The sequence below is a fragment of the Falco cherrug genome, chromosome 1, assembly GCF_023634085.1.
Source record: "Falco cherrug isolate bFalChe1 chromosome 1, bFalChe1.pri, whole genome shotgun sequence".
In the NCBI taxonomy this organism is placed as follows: Eukaryota; Metazoa; Chordata; class Aves; order Falconiformes; family Falconidae; genus Falco; species Falco cherrug.
This window is the reverse complement of record NC_073697.1, coordinates 67,978,404-67,999,103: the sequence shown is the minus strand read 5'-3', so window position 1 is coordinate 67,999,103 and position 20,700 is coordinate 67,978,404. Positions and strand designations below refer to the sequence as shown.

At 39.9% G+C, this 20,700-nt stretch overlaps 1 protein-coding gene and 1 long non-coding RNA gene across 2 annotated transcripts in view; both read left to right on the top strand.

The window, feature by feature from the left end:
- Positions 1–20,700, top strand: part of LOC129736135 (uncharacterized) — a 178,003-nt gene that overhangs the window by 77,348 nt on the left and 79,955 nt on the right. The window lies entirely within an intron of this gene.
- Positions 8,396–20,700, top strand: part of EGF (epidermal growth factor) — a 60,842-nt gene continuing 48,537 nt past the window's right edge. Inside the window, exons 1-2 of the mRNA XM_005446002.3 lie at positions 8,396–9,044; positions 18,058–18,189. Of these exons, the coding sequence (XP_005446059.2) occupies positions 8,918–9,044; positions 18,058–18,189 (259 nt within the window). The 5' untranslated portion in view covers positions 8,396–8,917. The remainder of the gene's footprint in view (positions 9,045–18,057; positions 18,190–20,700) is intronic.

Genomic DNA, 20,700 nt, shown 5'->3' with positions numbered 1-20,700 from the left:
AAACCATATCCTGAAGCCTTAATCAGATTTTCTTCTTATTTTACCTTTATTTTCACTCATGTTTTCTAAAATATTAGAAATACTTTTCAATATTTATCTTATTTCCCAGTATCAAGCCTAAGTTAAATGATACAGATTTTTTTTTAAAAAAATTAAGTAACCCCTGAAGAGCATATGTTAGAGAGATTCTCTTACCTGAAGACCTGATTTCTTTCGATTTCTGTGGGAGGAAAAAGAAATGTACTTATTTAGAGCTCCGTTGCCAGTTAAGCCAAGAATCCTGCCCTTCCATGAGCTAGGCCTAGTCCAGTATTTTTAATGCTGTCAATGGGAGTTTGATATTAACTTCAGTGAGCTTGGGATCAGTTTCTCCTTCATGTCTGGAAGCATAGAGCTGTCACTCTGGGTATTTCTTCCTGGAATGTGAAGATGAGCCTGTGATCCAGCAACATTTGAGGAGAGTCCCCGCCCTTGGTCCACATGTTTTGCAGCGATGAGTGGCTGGGAGCACTGAGAATGTAGCAGGAATGAGTGTCTTTAACTTCTGTGCCAACATACATAAGGTAGGTCCTTCTGTAAGTCTCTCTAGAGATATATAGATGTTATTAGAATTTTACTGTTTGGCCCAGATATTTTAGGTGTTTAGGTTTCTTCTTATGACATGTTCTTCTTTGCCTGTCAGCCCAGCTCTAAACAAGGCAGGCAAACGCAAACATGCAAATGGGCAGGTTTCTTTAGCGTTGGGAAACACATGCATACTCTCAGCATAGATTTCCCATGCCCCTCTCCCCTTACTAGAGTCTTGTTTCATTTTGGAAAACTGGGCACCTATGGCTAATTTTCAAAGCACTGCCCAAGGAGTACACCAACCCTCTCCCACAGGCATTCCTGAGAAGGATTTGGGTGGGTACTCCTTTTTATAATTTTGTCCTAATGCCCAGCTGATCTTAAGTGCAATAAGATTATAACATTATACTGAATTACCCTGAACTATTCTGGTTTTTAATGAAGATGCTATAATAGGTTGGAGTGTATCTTATAGATGGTGATTTTGGGTTAGCTACTGTGTTCGTTGTTATTGTGGCTTAGTTTGGTGTCTTGTGAAGTGACTTGAGAGTGAGAAGAATTTTTTTTATATAGTGTATAAGGCAGTGAGTCTCAGAAATGCTCTCATTACTTTTAGCTAGCTGGTGTACTCCTGCTGCTGCTGTGTGTTAGTTCTAGTAGAGTCACAGAAGGCTTCTGTGTATTTTATCTCATAGCAGTAATAGGAATTTTATTGTAATAAACTGAGTTTGCACTTGAAGAAATAAAAGTTTCTACAATATAGTCTAATGATTTTTGGTAGAAATGCAGTATAAACATTAAGATATCTCCTTTGAAGGAAGTGTATTTTTACTGTGCTTTTCTGTATAGAAGTAGACTTGTATTGTATTCTGAGAGTAATAAATGATATTCAGAAGTTTTCAGTGCTTTGATACACCACTTGGCAAGAAGATTGGGGTTTATTTCTGAAGCAACTAATGTACAAACCCAAATTAATGTTCTCTTTTTCCTTCTATTTTGTGGCCTGATTTGTTCTTTCTATGCAATCTTAGCAGTAATAAATTAACAATTACTTTGTAATTTTGAATACTACCTTACATACGAGGATCTCAGTGCACTTTATACGGTTATTAAGTAACCCTCCTTCATGCAAGAAGGAAGTATTGATCCTTTTTATTGTAAAAAGGTGAATAGTGACATGCACAGATCTTGCACAGTTTGCCACAATCAGGCAGGAAGCCTGTGGCAGGGATGTAGATGGAACGAAGGAATCTCTTAATCCGCTGTGCAAATGGTTATAGCATTCACAGAATTTGTCTGTGCATCCATAGACACTTTAATTTACAAAGTCTAACTGTGCCTGATTTCACTGTTGCTTTTTCTGGTTTGCAAGTTGACAGCCTAGTGTAAGGCAAAAGCTATGCCAATACATACTGGTAACTATAAAGGTGATAGCTATATCTTTCAGGAATCTGTTTGTTTACTCTTCAGCTAGGCAGACATTGCTCATTGCCATGCAGCCAAGTAGACATTTTGTAAGAATGTACCTGACTGTTGATGGTCGCTTTTCTTGCTGTTTTTTGGTTATTCAAATACTCGTACACTGCTCTATTGCAAAATTATTTTCCCTGGTGCTTAATGCTTAACCCAGTGCTTAGTACTGGCTTGATCAGTCCCTGAGACCAAGCTTTTGTTAGATTGTTTCATTTTCTTCAAAACTGCAGTGGGAATAATACTATTTCTGACTCCTACAGGTAATCTCGGGGGATTCCTGTAGTGCAGTAGTGTTTTACAGGGCTTCAGAGGCAAAAGGACTACTGCAAAAAGATGTTTCTCCCCTTTTTGAAGTCACCTCTGTCGCTTGAGTCTGAACCGGAGTCTCTGTGTTCACGTGGCTACCAGCAATGCAGGATCTGTCTGAAGCTTTGGAATATGTAGAACCATTATCTAAGATTTAAATATAATGTGTGCTATTGCTTGTACTTGGTACGCCTGCCTCTTTCCCCACCGCTCTTCTCTCCTCCCTGTCTAGATGGAGAATTGACAGCTGTGGCCTCAAGCAGGGTGTGTTTGGTAGCTGAAGGATTTGGATGCCAAGTTCTGGGATATCACACTCACAGCGGCATTTGGGTCTGCGATAGGCTCTGGCATTGCACTGCCTGCAGCTGCGAGGCTCTCTGGGGTGCTGTTGGGTCAAGCTGCCTTCTCCATGGCAGGGTGCCTTGCTGATCAGTTGCTACCTTCTGTACCAACTGCTTCCTGATATGGTGTAAGAAAGCCACATGCAGCACTTTTATGGCCACTGTGGGTAGGGTCTGACAACCATATATTGTTTAGCTTTAGATCTGTACTGTGCCTGTAAAATTATCTCACGCAGTAAATGACATCACGTAAAAAACTTGCATTTCCAGTGCAATCTTACTTCCAGCAGGCTCTGGGCAAATTCTTCAGGAGATTCTCAATGCTCAGGTATTTATTAATTAGGACATACTTGTTTCTGGACATCTCTTGTATCTATACTACAAATTGTAGGGAAACTAACATTCCCAGCCGTTAGCAATGTATTTATTACACCTGCTCTTGGCTGCCCACCAATTCACTGATGAATCCCTCTGGCACCAGCTGCATGGCCATGTACAGGAAAATGTTAAATTTCCATGAAGAGAATGTGGCTTGCAGCGGCTCAGGAAGCCATCACCTCCTTCAGAGCATTGGAGTCTGGCAGCACCGGGGAGTGCCCTGCAGTCTGCGCACAGGAGCTCAGTACCAGGCACTGACAGCATCTCCGGGAATTCCAGTCTTTTGAGTTCATCTCAGGTGCTTTTGCTGTGGAAAGCCAACTATGACAATGCTGGTTTCTTCTGCTGCTCCTGTTGATTGTCCACCTTGTTTGATTCTACCTTTGAGGTGTGATACACAGATGTAAGGTTATGCAGGTGCGTGTCTGTGTGGGTATGCCAAGCTGGTGTAATAGACACACCTGGTGAGATGGGGTTAACCTGACAAAGTGAATTAGATTGGTAAACGCAGTGATTCTGTTCCACATAGCCAGCGAGGCAGCTGTAAAACAAAACCATAAAATGTTCCCTGGTGTTTATTTTCTGAAGACTGTCAGGGTCACAAGGAGAACGAACCATCTGAAAAGGTCTGTGATGCAGAAACAAAAGTTGACTGAAAAAGTGATTTTAATTATTCATCTTCCCAGCCCGGAACTCATGGGATAAAAAGAGTTAATATGTCAAAACATGTGATAGATGGACTCCAAGTAAGAACTTATGCACTGATACTGAAAATCCTGATCCCTTACTGGTGTCAGTGGAAACAGTGAGTGCTCAGCAACTCTGAAAATCAGTGAAATCAGGTTTCAGCCAATGCCTTTGTTCTGAGAGATCTGCTAGCGTGGCTGTTCCAGTACCTGCACTAGAAATCATTTTGCTGTGGGTGAAACGGAGCTGTCCCTGGGATGGAAACACAGCAAAAAAACCCCATGGGGAGGATGCATTTTTTGACCCTGATGATGAAGCAACGTCACACCTGTTACTAAGATACTTAAACATTCTCACATAGCAAGCTGCATAGCCCTTATGCATGGTAACAAATTACTTGCTTTATCTTCAGTTTTATCCCCTCCACTTCAGAGACCCAAAAGACCATTTCAATATGCCAGTTTAGCTACTCCTTTATGTCTGCTAACGTAGAAGCCTAATGTAGTCAGCTAACATTGATAAATGTAAGTCACTGATGTGCTGTGTGGCTTCCCCAGACTGTTTCACTCTTGTTCTGACTGTCTGGATACAAAAGAGACCATATTTAACTTTCTTTCTGGATCCTTCGGTGGATTCCAGTGTGGTCTAACTGATGAAATAAGTTTTTACTGTACAGCAACTGGTGAAAGGTGCCTGTCAAAATGCTAAACATAAAACTGCTTTAAAAAGATAATATTGGTTATAATTAATCGTATGGTTTTAACACGGTATATTTTGTCTTTTTCTTTTCCTTAAGATCAGATTGCAGTAGGAAAAATTGTAACCTTAGCAGAAAAAGTCATAGGACTCAAACTACCAAAAAAAATCCAGTGGGCATTTGTTATAATTGCTGCTGTGAAACCAATTGAGACAACTGGAAACAGAATACCTACCATAACACTTGGATTTCACAAAGCTTTCATGATTCAAAGCCCTGTTCTTTAATTAATTTTACTAGTAAATTAAATTACAACATCCATCCAGCCAAATATAATGCCCAAATTGTTGAAGAGAACAATGAGTGACATGCCTGAGGACAAAACCAGAATGTCTGTCGTACCTTGGGAGGAGATTTCAGGCATTCCTGGCTTTTAGAGATCGCTGGAATATGCCATTCTCACACTCTGCCGTCCCCTGCTCTGTCTGACAGGCAATTTAATGTCACATAATGTCCCTTTTGTCAGAATCACACACGATGCAGGCTCAACCTGCTGAAATGACGTTAGCAGTCATGAATCAAGCACTCTCATGCCAGAGAAAGGGTGGTGATCAGAGTCATCCTTCCCCACACTGACCCTGAGATCAGGCTGCAGTACGTAGGTGTAAGGCATGGCTTACAAAAACGTTGTGTATTTTGCCTGAAGGCTGTCAGAAATCCCCAGTATCATCCTAAAAGTTGTGTCAATCAGCTACTGCTCATGTGGCAATAGCTTTTCTGACAGAATGACAGAGAAATGAGCATGCTGACCCAGGAGCTGGCAGGTTCCCTGGGGCTATCGTGGAGGATCTGGAAGTGGTTTTGTGGGATCTGAGTGTTCCTCACTGCTCTGTGCTATTTGCATTAGAGATAGCCACTACACATTTGCTACGCTAATTCAGTGAACTCTTGCGTTTAATCATTAGCTTGTGTTGGCTGTAACTGGGATTGTGATGACTATAAAATATAATTTTACCCAGATTAGAATATGCCTAAGGTCAGAATCAAACTTTCAGAGGCTGACAGGAAGAGAAGTGGAAGTGCTGACAAGCTAGCGTAATGTGTAGTAAACAAGAATAAAAATCAATATATGATTTAAACTATGTGCTAATTAATACAATATAGATCCTGAGAGCCCTGGGAAGCTGAGAAAGGACTCTGTTTCCTTCTTAGTTTAGAAACAGCCAGAACATACTGTCCTTGAGCTAGATAACAGCAGCTCTTTGTCAAGGTAGGAGAGAAGACCCTCTCCATTTGAGTTGCTAGGTGGTCTGTACCAGCTTTGCCAGAGTAAGTGTTCCAAAGCTAGCTGAGATAGATAGTGAGAAGTCCAAAAGAAAGGAATTAAATATTTATTAAATGATAGTTCATCAGTCTCTTGAGTCAGTAGGTCAAATTAAGTCAGTTCTTTGCATTTGACGTACTGGGACAGATTTTTAAGATCATTTAGACTCGTTCTGTGGTGAGCCCTACAAAAGAGACTACTGTGCTATTTTAGTCTAATTTATCATATGAGTACTAGACTAAAGTAAATTGCTGTACTTAATATCTGTAGGTGAGCACAATAGTTTGCTTTGTAGAAAGACTGTACAACTTCTTAAATGCTAAATGACTTTAGGCGTGAAGGAATTATTGTGAGCGGTATGCTGAACCACTTGGTGAATAATTGTGTGTTTGAAAAGTTTAGGAGTGGCACATCCTGATGCATTTCATACTTTATTGAGAACTTTCTGCTTTGGTCTGAGGGGAGGTGATTAGTCCTGTCCACTTTTGAGTAACTTATTTACATCTTTACACTTAGATCATAACATATCATATTGTAGGTCTGGGGGTTAGTTCTGGTCTGAGCTATAGCTGGTTTTTGAGGGGGGAAAAAAAAAAGTAATCCCACTATTAAGATATTTTTCTTTCTGTTTTTAAACCATTCCCGTACTTCTAGGATGATACAATTAATGGCTTTATTAATCACTCTTTACCTGACTGCAATGAAGAGATCTCTTCTTCCAGAAAAGATCATTGTGTTATTGGTGTGTCAGTTCTGTCTTCACTTTTACTTTAGAGAATAAAGATAAATTCTGGGGTATGCATTTGACTGTGTTCTGACTAAAGGCAAAAGGAGGAAATGGTGCGGGGGGAGATTGAGGGAGATGTTCAGAAAAGACAATGTGTGTAAAAGAGACTAAAAGAATGTAAGAAAGACAAAAGTTGCTTCTGGGTTTTAATAGGAAAGAGAGAGCTTATTCATTTTGTTTCCATCGCTGAGTTTATCTGAGTCTGCCCTGGAAGAGGTCAGGGCCGTGCTGGAACAGCCACCCTCACGGTCTAGCAAACATTCTGTTGGTGGTGGCTCACAAAGAAGTGACACATTCCTTTTGAGTTGTTTAGGTTGTGTGCTCCCAGCTTGAACACTGAAGAAAATTGTGTGAGGAGGAACTGGTGACTGCAGAATTAGTAAAAGAGGTTCATGTGGAACTTACCACAGTTCCTGGGCAGGAACCTGTAATCCTAGATGGGATGGCATTATGCTGTGCTTTCACATTGGCTGCCCTTTTGTGTTCCGCAGGACTATTTGGAGAAGCAAATGCTGTTTGGCATGAGTCTGGCCCTGCATAATTTACATTACTGTTATTGTATTTTATAGCATGCAGAATAGAGACTTGGTTCTGAAGAGAGTACATGGAAATATGGCTGCCATTTGTCAGTCCGGATTTAATTAGTTGCATTAGCTGTAGCAGTGAAGATCTAGTGAGCAGAATGTGCCTGCACACAGGCAGAAACATCAAGAAACAGTTGCTTTTAACTGCGAGGGCCCAACCTATAATCAGGTGTCATGCTTTTTATTTTCTGACGGTGCAAGTCTGGACTCTTATCGATTCAGAGGGAACTCCTACAGCCGTAGGTTACCATCTGCTACTGCTGCTGTATCCAGTTGTTGTATTAGTGTTTATTCTAGCACAACAGTGCAGGGAAAAAAAAAAAAAAAAAAAGGAAAGGAAAGGAAAAAGCAATAGAACCAGAATAACTCACAGTAGTTAGCTCAACAAAGCCTGCCATGGGGTCAGCCATTTAAACACTTGCTTAAATCTCAGCACACCCAAAATTCAGCAAATCACTTATGCTTGTGCTCTAGAGCTTTGCTGGTCAGGGACGAAGGACTGGGGAAAAGGATATTTTTTTTCATTGCTGGAAGAATTATGAACTTGATGCACCTGGAATTTCTCTAGTTTATACATCTCAGCAAAACAGGTGTCACAGAGCACCGCGTCACAACAGTAGGCTGGTACGGCACTTGTATGTGCATGAAAATGAATGAAATGTGTGAGAGATGCAGACTCGGAACACGTTGCCTTGGTCTCTGACAGCAAGTATTTTCCTGGAAGTACAGAAGGGCCAAATTCAGACCTGAGAGAGATGGTTGCAACTTCTTTGAAATCAGAATGACAAACACATACCCTATATCTGAACTTTACCTTAAGCTAATTTGTATTTCCAGTTGAAATATATTGGAGAAATCGGAGAGATCCCCTCCCCCCCCCCCCCCCCCCTTTTTTTTTTACTTGAAATGTTTTGATGATAAAGTTAGTTTCTGGTGGTAAAACACATGAAAATATTAAAATGAATGCAACTAATCATGATGGAACAGGCATGGTATAAACCTGCCTATACTCTCTGAGAAATAAAGCCTAGCTAGCATGCCGCAGGTACTTCTCATGCAGGAGGGGCTGCTTTTCTAAGTAGACTATTTATTATGGGTGGCTGATATCTGCATTCTGGCTCAGTTCCCTGTAGTAAGGAACTGACCACATTACTATTTGCAAACACAGGGTTCACTCAAGTGGTACTAAAAAGAGAAGAGGTGGGGCAAGCAGAGCTTTAAAAAGAAAAGAGGAGTCCGTCCCAGTTTGTATGTAAAAAGCAGCTGCGTTTTGGAGAAGGACGGTACCTGGAGATCTCGCTCCCTGTACTCCACTGAGGGCTGCAGCGAACAATTTTCCAAATTTTCTGCTTTAAAGATTTAAACAGCAGCTTTTTCTTGTTGTGAGGAATTCACAGTGATCCTTGCGAGCAGCGCTTTTAAGCTGTGTTAAATTTGTGGCAAGAGTGTCAGGCATTTCATACTTGGCTTCCAAAAAAGAAACAAGAAACAAAAGAGAGAGAGAGAGAGGGGAAGGAGAGAAAAAAAAAAAATCCGATGTGTGTGGGGAAAAAATCTCCCAGGAGTTTCTTCAAGGTTGTAGTCAGACACAGTAAGGGCTGAAGTGACAAGAAAAGCAAGGCAAAGATAAAACTTGGTATAGTGATAAAATGTCTGAGTGTAAAGTGGGAGATTGCAGAAACCTTTTGGGATTACACATGCTCATCTTGTCCTGGATATGACTGAACACAAACTGGTTTTTCTCTAGTGACGTTTCAAAAAACCTTCAAGATTATGTTTCTCTTCCTTGTTGCTTTTTTGCCAGTGGCTTTTAAAATTGGTTTTGTCAGCCTCTCAGCTCTGCAGCACTGGAACTGTCCTAATGGATACAGATTAAAGACTGAAAACTCTGCTTGTATAGGTAAGTTGCTTGACCATTCACAGATTAAGAAAACTGCATTTCTATTCTCTTAATTAAGCTTCATAATTTTCAGAGGTTTTTTACAGATTACTTGTGTGTTGTACTGGCAGAATTGGTAAATCAGGTTCTCGATATCCTTTGCTTCTCATAATGAACAGAACTCATTTATTTAGTTTGTTTTTCAAAAACCAGCCACTTGTCTGTCAGTTTAGCTATCAGAAAGCAGGATAAACTTTTATATGATATTAAGAGATCCAAACTGTTCCCTAGTTACCAAAATTCCTTGTCATAGCTTTAGTGTTTTCGTATTTTCAATACATGTGCATGCACATATTTGTGCTTCTGTATATGTAACATTTGTGTATAACAGTATTTTTGTATTTCTGTATGCATATAGAAAGAGTATTCTAATGATCATTTGTTAGTATATACTTAGAGGTGGGCCAGATAACCTTAAAAACTACTCTTTCTGTGTTTATTGGTGCATGTAGATATGTGTGCTTAGTGTAATAATACATCTTATACAATACATGATACTGTAGTACTAAATTCTGTGTGAAATGTATGATGCTAATATTAGTATAATCATGTCCAGTGATTTGGAACATGTGAAATGCAGGTTCCTATTTTTTACAAAGTGTAAGACGAAGAATGCCAGAACCCTCCTCCCTACCCTGCTACCTTGAAGTCCAATGTTTTTTAGTAACCCAGAACCAATGAAGTCATGGAGTTTGCAGTAAGGAGATGAGGAAACACTCTGTAAGGATTTAAGCAAACAGACCTAATACTTGGAGTTAATGCTTTTGCCTTAGATTGCTTGGGCTTCAGAGGCTCTGACTCAGTTCTTGACATGATTCCAGTGATTTAATAACAGGTGTCTCCTCTGTGCATTCTGCCAAGAAATACCATTTTGTAGGCAGAAAATAGAAGTATACATCTTAAACGCTCTCATATTGAGAGAGGAGGAGCTAGGCATTTTTTGTGTACGAATGATAAACCTGACTGAAACTTCATCTGAGAGCTTACCACACCTAGGGTGCTTCCATACTGATGCTTGAATTCGAATGAGAAGCACACTTCTGAAATTAATCTCCATAGTGCTGCCTCTTACTCTGCGTGGTTTTGCATTGTGGAGTACTCTCAAAGTGCACAAGCTGGATTCTCTTTAGGCCAACCTAAACCAGAAGGTATTCCCATAGGAGAGCATCTATCCTCTGCTGTTGATGGCGATTTGGTCCATGGGACTAGACTAGACCTGGTTAGCCATAACCTCAACCTGAAATATGTGCAGTCTGTATGTCATATTATCATCAAATATTGAGCTTCACACAGCCTCTCCAATAGGTCCACACTGTTTGCTAACACGTAGCTTTCATAAGCTAATGAGGATGTACATTAGTTATCACTTCTATATTACTGGGTTGCCCAATTAAGAGCTCACAGATAAAAACAGAATCCTACTGACATGAAGGTTATCATTTAATGAGTCAAAAAGCGCTCTAAATATTGACGTTCAAAAGGCTGCAAAGATGTATTATTTTTTATTTTGCATATTGATGTACATCACTCTTCCATTAATGGAGACATAACCTGCCCTGGATTATGTCTTTTCTGCTGAAAATTAGATCCATTCAGCTACTGTATGAATGTGGGGACTCTAGGCAGGGCACCAAAATAGAGTGGCTGGTAGCTCAATAAACTCTACAAGAAGTAGTAGTAAAAGCCTTGCATAAGAGCTAACATTACTATGACATACTCTGAGCAATTCCATGTAACCCAGAACAAATGAAAAACGAGATGTGCTAGGGTATCTTTTTAATTAGAGACCACTGGATTACAGGGGATTAAGCAAAGGTGAAATTTTGAGATGAAATGTAAGACTGAAGGATGCTTTAGTGGAGTGGATTTCCCCTGTTCTTTCCTCCATGTGCTGGGTACACAAGTCGTGTTCTGTCCAGAAGACCGGATCTATGATATTCTAGTTCATTAATGATGTGAGATAGAGGGTGCAGTGGAAGCAAGTGGTAGGAAGCTGGAGGCAGGCTTTGAAGGTTATAGTGGGGATAAAAGCGGTGAGTGGGAGACATGGCTCATACCACTGAACTGTGAGCAATGACAGCAAGCTGAACGCAAGCTAAAGCTTGGCAACAATTCTTGGTCAGCTGTAACAAATATACAAATTTTAAAATGTTCTTTATCCTCTGTGACCATGGTGGCATCATGCCAGCCATAAGGACTACCCTGAACTGAGAAGGTGTCTGCTTTCTGTTAGTAAGCTGTTACAAGTGACACTTACTGGAAAGTGTGTAGGCTTTTCTAGATGTGTTTTCCATGCTGCCACTACAGATGAAGGTCTGAGTCGTGCTCTTCTTACATTGCTAAATAGCTTGCTTCTTAATGAGTTCCTTTTATTTCTAGGGATATTCAAAGATCAAAGACCTCTTCATCCTGTGGAAGGATAATGAAATCTAACCCTAAATGTCTCACATAATTTTATACAGTTATTTTAAGAGAGATTATTTGAATCCTGACTTGGTATGCCAAGAGAGGAGAGGCCTTTTAGAGGGGCCACGTGTCCCACAACAGCAGGGTTTGTAAGCAAGTATGGGAGAACAGACAGTGAGGTCAGAACAAGACTAGCGTGGTGAATTAACGTACTAATTTATCGGCAAGTAGTGATAGAATTGGAAGCATTTCTGCAATTTTTTACATTGCCATCTTGATTTAATGATTTATTTTAAGCTGATGTCGGGCCTGGGGACTCAGTTACCTTTTGATAACTCATCTTTCTTAGACCTCAATGAAAACATAGAACCTTCTACCTTTAAGGAAAAATGATCTGGACTACTGAGGAGTTATTTCAGTACATGATTGGCCCTTGGAGAGCTTTGATTTCTAACCTATTCAACTGTGTAAGCATACATTGGACACCAGGGGATGGGCCCTATGCCTGTTGGAATCAGTTGCCTGCACCCTCCCGAAAGTCCTCTTTAACAACACTGGTTTTTATTCTCTTGTGGTCTATAGATGCTTTCCCCGCTAGAGAACAAAAAGTTTCCCACATGGCACTGTTTATCTGAAGAAGCCCATAGAGCAGCTCCTTGAATTATCAGTTCTAGACTAGATACTAGTGCCTGTTAGTCTTGGGCTACCCTAGGTAAATATATTATGTTCTGGATATTGCAAGACTGGAGGTGTACTTTGGCTTCAGGGATGACTTTGAATACTTTGTAAATTTTAAAAGTGAAGGAAGATGGCTATTAAAAAAACCAACCACCAAACAAAAACTAAAACGGTACTGCAAAAAAGTTCTTGAAGAAGGCAAAACATAACCCTCATTTTTGGAGTTTTACCTAATTATAGGTTCTTAAATTCTGCACATCTCTACTAACTTCTGACATTAGCTGATCAGACCTTGTCAATTCTTCAGGGGTAACATTCTGCACGTTCCTACAGGGCTACAGCCTGCAATTGAAGGTGACAACTGCAGCTATCTAGGTCAGCTCTTTTGATCAGATACTCCTTTCTCAAGCTTTCCTCATTTCTTTTTTACTGTTCACCACTCTCCTGCCATGGAGCACAGGTGATGCAGAATAAGAAGTTATTTTTTTTGTATTACATCTTTAAATTCACTCAATCAGCTAAATTCTGGCTTCACTTTGGTCCATACAGGCTTCTGAAGACACTGTTAAAATGTCTTAATGTTCTATTCTGAAAAATATGACATGCCAAAACCTTACTAACTCACAGCTATCTTTCCTTTGCAAGCATTGCAAAGGAGTGTTAAGAGCCAATGAAATAGGCAACTGTGTTGTCTGCCCCTGTCATGACATGGGGATAAACCTGCGGAGACCTCCCTGTATCCCTTTGGGTTTCAGAAGAGCTGCAGTTGAGGCGTGCTTACTTCCTTATTTTCAGTACCCTGTCTTCAGCTAGATTACTTTGTATTATACTGCCCTGGGGAAAGATTCTTGAAAACATTGTTACCAATTAGTAGTCAAGAATTCTTGAACATAGGTCTGAATCCATGGGCCAATTAATGAGAAGATTTGCATTGAATTTTCTGGAAATTGGAACCAGCTGAATGTGGATAAGGGCTATCTTTAGCTGTAAAAAACCTAGATCAAAATAGGAAGAAGGCAAATATGTTACAAGAAATAACAGAAATGGTGTCATGCATCATATGAAGCTTAAGCCTGAAGAGGACCAAGGGGCAGACTCCAGGACCAAGGACTAATACTGCATGACTCATCATTGGTTTGCTCAGTGGAAAATAGCAGATATTAATTTTGTGTTCTGTTTTAAACAAAACTAACTACTTTCTAGTGTCTAATTTGGAACTTGTTTTTACAGGGAGCTGGATGACAGTATTTGCTGATGCCTTTCAAAGAGGGCAAGATGATAGCCTCATGAACCTAATCTTTGAAAGGCAAGCGAATAACAGTATGTTGAAAGATGCATGATCCGGGAAGTAGAGGTCCATTTTGTAGTTACTAATTTATATGTAGAGTTTATTTCGAAGACAAAACCAAAACATATTTTTTCCCTTTCTAGTGCTCAAACACTTGAGATCTGAATCCAGAAAGGCAGAAAATTAAAGATAGTGTAGTCCCTTGAGAACTTTTTTTCCATTTCTCTTCAAGATGTCTACAAGTGGTTTCTGAATTTTATTTCAGTTCTACATTTGATTATGTGTTATACTTGACTAGATCACATGATTGCTCTTGGTGTCTTATCTGTGATATGATCACCTCTGTAGCTCTGGACTCGAAGAGTCCAGGAGTTGGTAACCACCTTATTGTATTCACATTATATTTCTTACTATAGTATTTGTGCACTTCACAACGTCTGTCCTCTCAGAAATTGTGAGTGATGAGGTTGTACTTTAAAGATACTGAGCTGTGCCTCACCTGTTTTATTGTGACTTGCTGATAGATCGATACATCTTTCCATTTCTGGCTACCTTCTGTTCTTTGAGCTGTATGTTTTTAACAAAACAGATAAAAGGAATGGGCTACTTTCTTTGTAACCAGGATGAAATTTTATGTTCAACCTTGTTGAAAAGGTTATGGTGGTGACTAGACATAGTGGATTGAATTAATCGCCAGTCCAACACTACAGGAACCAAATCTGAGTTGAGGTTATTTGAATATGTGTATCTGCACATGTATATTTTATGAATGTATGTATTTGGGGCTATAATGAAATGCAAGTTCTAGCTCACTATGGTTTCTCTGTATCCCTGCCAGGCATACTAATGCTTCACCTTCTGCAATCAGAGCGTTTCTCAGGACTCTCAATAAAGTAGCATATTTGTATGCAAAGTCATTGAGAGCTGCCAACATCATGATGACATGATTCATCGTTTTTGCTGATTCTCAAGGCATTTTTTTGCATAAAGAAGCCTTTGAGAACTGAGCAGAACCTCATTCTTCCTTTCAGGGCTGGCTGTCAGGGCACTGCAGACAGCTTTTGTGTTCACTAAGCCGATTTCTTTCACAGGGTAAAGTTCCCACTGGGGGCTGTGGTTGCCAGGACACATAAAACAGCTACAGCAGGATGCAAATCTGTGCTTTGCTTTGGTCCTGAGTGCAGGTTAAGGCAATGCTAGTTACACCTGATGGTTTTATGATCAAGCTCTCTTAAACCTTAAGAAACAGCTTTGGTTGGTTGGTTGGTTTGGTTTGGTTGTTGGGGTTTTTTGTACTTTAAGCAAAGAAGAGCACATGTTAATCATAGGACCCTCTTCCATTGTTAGTGCCATAAAAACTGGAAGTTCAGAGCTCTGCAGCGTGTTTTACAATGGTGCTGTGTCTGTTGGCGCTTCCTGTTTACTGCTGGAAGGGGCACTCCGCAGTGGCCGAGCCACCCGTCACCACTGTGCCCCTTGTCTTTTATTGGGCAGTTATTCTTCCACTATAGCCTTTCTTCAGCTGGGGCGATGGCTTGCTTTTCAGTATGTGCGTGATTTGCTTTCTTTTGTGAACTTTGGTGGTGATGAAAATGGACAGGCTGGTAACCCTGAAATCCTTTCTTGCAGTACAATTGCTGGGGAGGCAGTGTAAATTCTTGTAGCCTGATCAATCAGCATGCTTTTTCTTGGAGAATCAGTTTTGTACACCCATATAAAGCTGGAAAATCCATTCTGTAAATAACAGGTCATTGTCCAGTTACCTTGGCACATAGTAATGTGTCTTCCTGGTCTGATCTTGACTTAAGAATATCCATTGATGTTTTTCACACCATCACAGTTTTTCTTGGTGGGTAGTTCCCTTAGTGAATCACGCTTCCTGTTAAAATGTGAATTTAATGCTTACTTTGATTTCCCTGGCTTCAGTTCTCAGCCATCAGTCCTTGTTAAATCTTTCCTGCAAGAGATTATGGTGCCCTTTAGAAAATCTGGTACTTTTTCTTTGTGAAGGTATTTCTATACCGTGATCAATCCTTTTCTCGATCTTCTTTCTGATAACCTAAGCAGAGCGAGCTCTTTGAGGGAGTCAAAGAAAGACACTTTCCCTTACCCTTGAATCAGGCTTTTTATCCTTGTTGCAAACTTTCTAATTTTTCAAGACGCTTTAACAACCTATATCTGAGAAATACTAGCAGCATGCCAATATAGTCTATAGTTCTCCTGTGTTTATATGTGTTCTGATTTGAATTTGCCCAGCAACATGCTAAGAGGTCAGCTTTCTGTCCAGTATGAACACAAATCCTTTTCAGAGTAAGCAATCTTCCAGATACAATCTGTAGGTCAGGCCTATCTCACTTATTCTTATTTAATGTGCTCTTTATTGTGAGGGAATAATAGCTCTTTCATCAGTGTTTCACACTGGTCAAGCAACCTCTGTCTTTAGCGATCTTACGTCTATATAGTTGCCTTCATCACCCATGAAACTTCTGATTTCCTCAGAGAAATCACAACATCAGGTTCATTTAACAAACCACTGTTGTCATAAAAGTGTATTGACTAACGGACCACATCATAGCCTTTGTCAAGGGAGTCTTGCTTTGGTGCTGGTGACTAGATCAGGTTAATGGCCTGGCTTAGCCAGCCAGTTACTCCACATGAAAACCAGTGCATGGGGGAGAGACACAGTGTCCAACCCGGAAGACTCTTTCATATCTCTGCTAACACTGACAGCAGCCTGTGACAATGAGTTGAGGTCCCCAAAATCCTCTGGTACAGGCTATCAAAGAGCCCTTTCGTTTTCATGACATCCAGGCAATGTTAGCCAGGAGTAGCTCATTTTAAACGGGCAACCTGGGGCTCGCAGTTTCTGTAGCCCACTAACAAACTTCTAAGCCAGTCAAACCTTTCTAGAGGGGATTTGGAGGAGTTACCCCTTTAATGCTGTGGAGAATGGCATGTACGTCCCTAGTATGTGTGGGAAAATATGCTCCTGAAAGCTGATTGCTTGGAGAAGATTGTGGGTTAGAATTAAGGCCTTATGGAATGAAGTTGCTGAAAATGCTTCTGCTTTACCTTCATAATCTGTTTAACAGAAATCAGTTGCATGTGCTCTGACTAAATTTCCTACGTTACCAAATTAGTTCATCTGCTACGCGGAACGTAATGTTGTGGGAAAACTGAAAACAATATGGAAACATTCCCTAGTTTGTACAGACGTGTTATGTGGCTGTAAAGCATTGGCATTCTTCTGAACAATTTTGATACCTGACACAGAAGAAATGCCTAAACACTTCTGCTGTGCATAGTTTTTTGAAACAGTTAATGGAGATGGGTTCCCAGATCCATGGGTTGTCAGAGATCTGGTTGCTTAGCTCTCCCTAGGTTACTGAGAGAGAAAATTCCTTTCAAAGTGCTGGTGTGAGCTGGTTAAATTGCAGTCCCTCGTAGTTATCATGAGGTGCTATTTCTGACCTTCTTTGAACTAGGGGAATCCTCACCTAACACTCACAGACCTCCTGAAACACTGGTAATTTGCACTCAATTCAAATTATCATCTAAGGTAAGTTAGACACAAATGTGTCTCTCTAAAATATTTGTTTTGATTTCTTTTTTCCTGCATATGCAAAGTCAGACGATAAAACCCAGAACAAAAGTTAATGACATCAAATAGATCTTGGGTAAGGAAAAAGCTGCTCCTTAGAGCAACTCTCACAGTGGTTATACAGGAATTATACCAGGTTATGGTACTGCCAGATGTCAGTCACCTTGGGACGTTACTATCAGATGCATTTATTTTCAGTAAGAACTGAAGTTTATCTAAATTTTCTGGCACAATCATCCATGATACTGTCAAAGGAGTTAATTTCTTTCTCTCTTAATATAAAATATGCCCCTCAGTGGTGAGCTTTTTTTTAAAAATAAAGTCCTTAATTTAGGACTTAATTAATAGTTACTGCCTCAAGCCCTGATAAAACACCATATATACATCAAATATCTTTTAATTTCTAAAGGCTCTAGCCTGATCTAACAGTTAAAAGCCCACTTTCTAATCAGTTTGCTTGTTGTCTTGGCTTGGATTTGTAGCTGTCAGAATATACTGGGGGTTTTAGTGTATGTGTTTTTGAGATTTGACTGAAACCAAAATCAGCTCAATGTGGCAGTCTGTTTGCTGCTTTGGTGTTTTACAAAGTTTGTTAATTTGGTGGCAAAATTATTACTGTGGAAAGAGAAATAAAGATAGAATGAAGCAGCTGCAGGCAGCTTTTGCATAGCAAATGATAACGCAAATCACAGGAATGGAGCATGAAACAGGTCTGTTCCCTGCGTTTGGGCAATCAGAGACCTGAGTGCCCAGACACCAGGCAGAACGGTGATTTCCCTGGACAGTCTTCTATAAAAGAAAAAATAAAAATACTGTGCATGTGACAACAGACAAAACAGTAATTCTGAAACCAATGCATGGCCATCCTCCTCTCCTTTTTAAAATTATGGGATATTACATTTTGTGACCAATTTATTATTAGATAACTATGTCTGGGTATTCTTTCACTTTGCTACTTTTGCTAGCTGAATTTTCCTGATCTGTACAAAACCATGTTTCAGATATTGATGAATGCCTTGAAGGCGGTTTGGGAACCTGTGGCCAAACCTGTATCAATGTTCCAGGGTCGTACATCTGCTCCTGTTTGCCCGGCTACACTTTGGATATTGACAAATGGTCTTGCTATGTGAACGGTAAGGTCATTTTCTTTTCTGAAGACTAAAAAAGAGCTTGAGAGATTTAGTTAGCATTATGTTTCAAAGTGAACCATGGCCAGCTGGTCCCTACTAGGCAGTGACTGGTGTGCTCTTGTTTGCTGCTGGAAAAACTGCTGCGTCTACTGGTGAGTAAGAGGCAAAGCTGAAAGTGGGTGCCACAGAAGAGTGGTGGTGAAGAATGGGAAGTATGGTGGTGGGAAGATGAATGAACAAATGAAAGCAAACAAATTAAACAATTACTTCCTGTTTAGCAGACATATTCTGTTTGTGTGCTCGGAACTGTAAACTCTCTTATCTTGTCCTTACTGCTTCCCAGAAAATACACAAGATTTTGCTCCCTTTGCCTCTTTCAATCTGTTAGGGTTGATATCTTTCCAGTGTGCTTAATTTCTAGGGATAGTGCTGTGAAATCGTGAGCAGGAAGCCCGTATTTTGGTTTGGTCTGTTGTCAGTTTCTTAATAAGCCTGAGTTCTACCGTGAGGTCTTTCTCTCCCTTGTTCTGCCCTGAGTGTATAAACTGGGTTTTGAATGGGTAAGGTGCATTTAAATTTTAAGCGGGTTTAGCCCTTCTAAGAGGAAAATATCCACAGGTATGGCCTTTGAATAACCTTCGTTTTGTCCTCAATAGATGCAACCAAGGAAAAAAAGGTCTAGTTGGATTTTATTGATCAGTTTAACCCTATATTGCATTTAGAGTATGAGGTAAGAGTGCTTTGAAATTCACCTCTCACCTCTCCACCTTGGTTTCCTGAATGTCTGGTTTTGTTTACTGTCTAGGATATGCTACAGCTCCTTTCTGATCCAGGAGCTCAGGGTTTCTCTTTCTGACTACTCCTTACCTGGGACTCTTGCTAATGCAGAGTTGTGATGTGACAGGGCATATTTCTGACCCAAGAAGTATAGATGTATTTGAGTCCCTGTGCATGTAGCCTTTGGGATCATGAACATAACCAAAAGCATTCTGTGTAGCTCCCTAGGATCATCATTATTTGGCAGCAACACGTGACTCACAAAGATCCAATCTGGATATTTGGCAGTCCTGCCTAAACATCTCTAGCCCCTTAAATAGAATTCTATTTTTTTTTAAAATCAAATGTTTTGTAAACTCTTCACTTCTGAGGTAAAGAGAAGTGAAAACAAATGTTACCTCACAGTGATATTTGTCCACAGATATCTTTCGAAGAACAATCCTACCTTAATTTTGGAGGACTTCAACTTTTTAAATTGTTATTACTAACATTTATAGCACTGGTAGAAAGTGACTGACGGTTCAGCAGCTACTGTGATGGATAAGGAGCCCTTATGCTAGGTATAAACCTTTCTGTAGGGGGTACACCAAGTGAAATACCCTCATGTTTTAAAGACAGAAAGCTCTTTGATGCAGGTGTTGTTTACCTGTTCATTAAGCCCCTGATAAAATTAAGCCCCAAATCTGACTGCTGCCTGTGCAGTTAGATTTGTTCCATCTACAGCCCTCATTCACAGGCACCTGATGGGAAATTCAGAGAGTGGAAGGGACAAAAGCATAGTATATAAATGCTCTTGGTCAACTAATTGGCAAAAACGCAGGCAGTACAGCTATCAAATTCCTGAGATAAGTCAGCCTTGCTACGCTTCACCATTCATTTGCCATTTACGTAAAGCAAGTCTTCATAGTCTCACAGGGGGCTGCTCAGTGCAAATAGCTGCAGGAAAAGAGTCACTAAAATCCTAGAAGCAGCTTTTGTAACTGGGTAGTAGCTTGAAAACTTGAGTTGTAAAACAGATCATTAGTATAGCAATAGTGCTGATCATCTTCCGTGTGAACAGAAGAAGAAAATTACATCTTGGGTGCTTGTCACAACTTTCTTCACTTGGAGAAATCAAAATTGGTCTCATTCCTCTGCTGTCAAAGGGGTTGAATCAAACAACCTTGAAAACATGATGAAGGTGGAGCATCTGGCTAAAATTTGTAAAGTGATGTCTGTTGAGTTTAAAGCTTCAGGTTTCATGCTAGTAGTAAAGATATTAAGTTAAAAGGTTGAAAAGCTGGTCAATAAAACCAGTTTAATTTTCAAAATTAAAATATACATGTGCAAGAAAACTGATGATAGTGCATCTTTGATGACATCCAACCCTGATAAATGGCGAGTTGCTTCTGCATTGCAGGAAGATCAATTCAGCAACTGATTAGACAGGCTTGAAAGCTGTCACTCTGTTGGATTTGTATCAATAATTGCATTTCAAAGTCACTTGGTTAAAGCATTACTTGTGTGCCGCGATCTTTTGTTTCAGACATTATAAATCCCCACCATCACCACCACAACATGCTTTCTTCTTTGAATCTTGTTTCAGTGGTAAATTTAAGAGTAGTAAATTAAATAATAAAGTAAGTTCAGTGGTAAATTAAAGAGTAGTAAAATAAATAATAAAGTAAGTTCAGTGGTAAATTAAAGTTGTATACCCCTCTTTTTTTTTTTTTAATTAGGGAAAACAAATCTGTGGTT